Genomic DNA, 5359 nt, shown 5'->3' with positions numbered 1-5359 from the left:
TTTAGTTAGCTTTTTTTTCTTCTCTTTTTCTAATTTTTTTCCCAAATAAAGAATGGGCAAGTGTCATTTATGCTACTCTCCTGCATTCAGAAAGGCACGGATTGATTACAGTGTTACATATTTAGGTCCTCCTTCTTCGGGACTACAACCAAAGACTCCAGAAGCCTAAGGTGTCTGAATGGCAGAAGCAGCTGTAGATTCTACTCTGTTCAGATGGCAATTCTGGCTACCGCTAAGAAAAGAAAAGTTCAAACTTATATAAAGAGGGTATGCCATTTAGATGCACAAAGCAGTGAGTTTACAAACACAAGCACATCCATCCATATGACAACAAAATCTATTCTACCTATACTAGGCAAGGTTTAACAGCTTGTCAGTCAAAAAAAAATAAAAATGAATGTTTGACAAGATTGCTAATCTCAAATGCAAAACGAGACAAAAAAAAAAAAGAGAGAAAAATTAACAAACAAAAACACACCGAAGATCTGAAGTGGCAACTAAAGATGTTCAAAGACCCTAAGGGACACAGACAAATGGGGGTTTGTCTCAACACGCTAATCTTTCACAGCTAAAGATGCTTGCTCACAGCTGTGTACGAGAGAAAAGTTCCTCTCTGGAAATATCAGCCCACTCATGTCCTCCATCAGAAGCAGTGTCAGGACTGGAGCTGTCGCTTGAGTAGATCTTCTTCCTGAAGCTACTGCTTTTCATTCCACCGCTCAATTCGATGGCAACTTTGGCATTGTTACATGCAGACATCTACAAGACACAAAAATGCATTAAGATTTTAAACAAATCTACTCTAAACATGAATGGAAAAGTGTGCAATGACATGCAGGCAAGAGACAGGTGTGGGATGATATAGAAATGCAAAAGGCAGTAGAACCTGAAATCAGAAACCAACCACAAGGCTCCCAAGTGAAAGTCTGAGCTTATAAAATACCAACCATATTAAAGTAAGTTTAGGAATTTTTTAATGGTTTAATAATTCTTCAATGCATATGAGAGAACTCAGCTTAATCAAAAGTGTGCATTAATGTTAAAAAAATCTTGCTTCCATGTAGTTTCTTGGTTTGTTCTTTGCACATGGAGGCTCTGCTTCTTGACTCTACTTTGTTAAACTATCATCTCACTGCATATCTACCAGACAGGATCTGTCCAACTAAAAAACAAGAGACTCTTTGCAGTCTGTAATGATCTAAATACAATAATCCTGAGATCATATTATCTTGTAGAGTTCTCCCGAGAGCCTTTCAGCCACTGTGATCCACTAAGCTACTTGTTATCTCGGGGAAGGGCCGTCTGAAATCAAAGCAGCAGAGAGGCTCCCACTTTGGCTGCTGTGGTGAGTATATGAAGTGCAGCTGTGGCAGCAGATTCTCCTGAGGACTCGGCTATCAAACTCACTACCTAGCCAGTAGGGTAATTTGCAGACTTCTCTGTCAGTCTGATGGCTGGTCCAATTCTGTATCATGAATGCTGACAGCAGCTCACAGTTGAACACATACATGGCTCTCATTACTACCAATTACATTGTGCTTCACTTATGTACAGGTCTGAGGGAGTAAGGGAATCATGTACCGAGAGGCAGTCACAGACTTGGAGCTCCCGAATTGCATACCCGTCCTGTGTCGGTGACTCAATGCACTGAAGCCAATAAATCAGCATTGGTGACCAAGCAACTAACATTTTCACTAGGCGAGGGCAGTATTTGCAGTCAATATATTGCTCTCAATACAGGTGTAAAGGAAACCAGTGCCAAGTGAAATGATAGGATTTTTGTCTTACCTGTAAAATCCGTTTTTTGGAGTACATTATAGGAAACAGGTAGTCATTTCTTTAATGGATAGCAGATACCTTCAGGTGATTGCACACTGACAATCAAAGTTGTGTGGCAGCCCTGGCAGAACTAATTCGAGGTCCCACAGAGTCCACGGAGTGTGTACAGGGGGAACAACATGAGCAGCTCCGTGCACAAAGGCCTTCACTAGAAATTGAGAGGCAATAAGCCTCTAAAAAACAATCACCAAGGAATACATTTGGCCCTTGAAGGTACTCAAGGCTAAATGCTCATCTAAACCAGACTAGAGGAAAGATAGGATGCAAAACACGGAGTACTTCCTAGGATGAAACTTCCTCGCTTCGCACCAAGCGGCATAAGCCTTGCAGATGCCATGGTAGACATTGCGGGAGGTTAACTTCCTAGCTTTCAGAAGCATTGGGATGACAACTCCCAAGAGTCCTTGATGATCCGGCCTTCAACAGCCAGGCCGCAGACGCTATTGACCAAGAAGCAGCGTGGAATACTGATCCTTAGGATAGTAGGTGTGGATGATTCAGGAGCACCCATGCATAATTTGCCAGGAGCCTGATTATATCAGTGTACCACAGTCTGCAGGGCCACCTGGAAGCAATGAGGGTCACTGGAATACCCTCCATCTCGATCCTGCAAAAGAGTCAAAGCAGAATGTGCAAATATGTATTCTTGATGTCCACAGATGCAAGAAAATCTTACGGGTGAAGGGAGTGATTGGAGAATGAGTAGATTCCACCAGGAATTTTTGGACTTTCAGGAACTGGAGATTGAGAAATGCTCCCCTCCCCCATCCTTTGCTTTGGGAGCAGTAAAATCCTTGGACCAATTCCGCTTCCAGAACAGGGAATATGATTCCTCAGGAATGACATCAGAAAGCAAGGCGCAAAACTCCAACTTGTAACAACGTTCTGGACCCAGGGGGCTCAGAAGGTGGAGACCTTACTTGAGAAAGTAGGGGCACCCTTTAAAATGAAGAGGGCTTGGTCCAGGATTTAGCAGGCTTTGAGGGCCAGGACGTATGATGGTTTTGAAAGCATAGCTTGGATTTGGATCAGGAAGCTTGAGAGGGACAAAAGGAGCCTTTTTTGAAAGAGGGAGCAGAGGATTTTAATTTTGGAGGTTTGGAGGAAGTAACGGTGCTCTTGCCCAGTAACTTCCTCAATATAAATATCCAAGGAATCTCCAAACAGGCATGCGTTTAAGGCGTTTCTTGTAGGGGAGCTCCGCAGACTAGCATTCCTGGCACAAGATTCATCACACAAACAGAAAAGAGTATCCATCAGGACCATCTACGAAGCATCACAAAGCCACAGAAAAGAGCTGGAAACAGGTCTTTTAAGATGGACCCAGAGTTCCTCGCTGTAGCCTTTGACCATACAGAAAGTTTGACACTCCTCCAAACAGCAGTTTGCATAGAAACGCCTGCAAGGGCAACTAGGGCCTAAAGAGGGCCTCAAACCTAGTTTAACCTCTTGCCATCCGCCTGTAGTAGAAAAACGGACGGACGGCACTGCTGCATTGGCGGGTTGCCGTCGCCAGACGACATTTTTTTTTCTGCTCGCGCGCGCCCCCTAGCGGGCACGCACGGGCAGAAAAGACCCGACCGTTGCACACACCCGTTACCGGGTGTTTCACATATAGGCGATCAGCGGGTCCATAGCCCGCCGATCGCCTATATGTGCTCGTTCGCGGCACCCCCTCATTTTTTTTTCCCCCCCTGACCCCTCACCTTGATTCCCGGGATCCGCTGCCCCATCTTGGATCCCGGGACCGGCTCCGAGGGCGTCAGGAGGAGGAGGACGGGAGATCAGCTCCTTGCTGATCTCCGTCCGGGCTGTGAATGCAGAAGTGATGTGTATTACATCACTTCCGCATTCACCTGTCAGTCATCTGGCTGCTATAGCCAGAGAGAAGAAGCTGATGAAGCAGATCTCTGCTTCATCAGCTTCTTTTGGGGTCCACAGGTGACTTTAGGGGTCCTAGAGACCCCTAATGTCTCCATAAAGAGGACCTGTCAGTGTGCCTTTGCTATTATATAGGGGGATTGTTATCCCCCCCATATAATAGCAATAACAATAAGTGCAAAAAAAATTATATAAAAATAAAAGTCACATATAAAAAAGGAAAATAAAAAAGGAAAATAAAAGCCACATATAAAAAAAGGGGAAAAAACCCCCCCAAAATGTTTAACTCCCCCACCCCCACGTTTACGCGCCTATAAACGTAAATACGCGTCCGGTGCCCCAGCGCGCAAAAATTACAATTGCGCTACACATGTTACATATCGCCGCGAACGTCGCAGTGAGAGCAATCATTTTAGGGCCATCAATCACTGATAACACTAAACTGATGAGCGGTAACAGCTTTTAAAGCGTCGCCTATGGCCAATTTTGGGTATTATCGTTTTTTGAGGTTTTGCGCGCGCACGCAATTTTAAGGCTTGACATGTTTAGTGTCTTTTTACCCGACGTGACCCCATCTTTTATATTTTACCAAAAAATTGGGTAATAATAAATGTTTTATCATTTAATATAGGGGAAACTGTTTTTTTTTTTAAATTTCGGTAATTTTTCCTTAATATAGTAAAAAAATAAAACCCCCAGTGGTGAATAAATACCACCAAAAGAAAGCTCTATCTGTCCCCAAAAAAGGGTATAAAATTCATTTCAGTACAGCGCTGCATGACGGAATAAATGTCAGTCAAAGTACCGCAGCGCTGAATACTGAAAAATGGCCTGGATGGGAAGGGGGTTTAACACCGCGGATGTCAACTGGTTAAACAAGAGACAGCTGGATCAACAACAGGGAAAGTCCATTTTCAGGCAAATAACCAATAAGGGTATTGCTGAGCAAATTAGTAGGAGCAAACGTTTTTTCAATGTGATCTCAGTCACCACAGAACACCGGCTGTAAGAATGTGTGTACAGGGAAAGTTTAGGCAGGTTTGGACATTTTTAGGGAAGCAAGACTAGTGACCTTTAGTAAGGGCAATGCAGGCGGCTCTAATTGTAAATCACATACCTCATTCACAAGGACACAGATACTGCTTGAGCTGTCAGGAGACAGGTACTCTTCCTGGATTGAATCCACAGAACCAAAAGTAGCCCCTTCATCATCTTCATGGATTGCACAAGCCAACAGAGGAAGGCCAGAGGAAGATTCTGAAGGGGAAGGAGGGGCCGCTTATGCCCCTGCAGTCTGAGGACTCCAACACATTTTCTCCATAGATTCCACCATAACAGCAATACATTCATTGAGGCAGGGAGTTCCCTGGAGCAAATTGAGGAGGACCCTGAGGCAGGGAGTGAAGGAGCACATAGCATAGGGATAGCAGAGACAGAACCGTTGTTTAGCTGTGCGGCCCCAGAGTGGAACTGAACCCAGTATTCAGAATAGAGGGGTGAGGTAAGCCAACACCATAGACAGCAGCAGTGCAGTGGTGGGAGAGACCTGCACAGCATGCGAGAGAATGGTTGTACAGCTTCCCAGACCACCCATTTCAGGGAAAGCTGCGAAAATCAAATTTAAAAGTGGACCCCCCCC

General features: G+C 44.5%; 1 protein-coding gene across 1 annotated transcript in view; it reads right to left on the bottom strand.

Annotated features, from left to right (window-relative positions):
- Positions 1-5359, bottom strand: part of KIAA0232 (KIAA0232 ortholog) — a 41937-nt gene continuing 36578 nt past the window's right edge. The window contains exon 9 of the mRNA XM_018561430.1: positions 1-759. Within this exon, the coding sequence (XP_018416932.1) occupies positions 583-759 (177 nt within the window). The 3' untranslated portion in view covers positions 1-582. The remainder of the gene's footprint in view (positions 760-5359) is intronic.

The sequence above is a fragment of the Nanorana parkeri genome, unplaced genomic scaffold, assembly GCF_000935625.1.
Source record: "Nanorana parkeri isolate BGI_ZX_2015 unplaced genomic scaffold, ASM93562v1 scaffold523, whole genome shotgun sequence".
NCBI classification, from domain to species: Eukaryota; Metazoa; Chordata; class Amphibia; order Anura; family Dicroglossidae; genus Nanorana; species Nanorana parkeri.
Note: the sequence above shows the minus strand (reverse complement) of the source record. Positions and strands in the feature narration are given on the sequence as shown.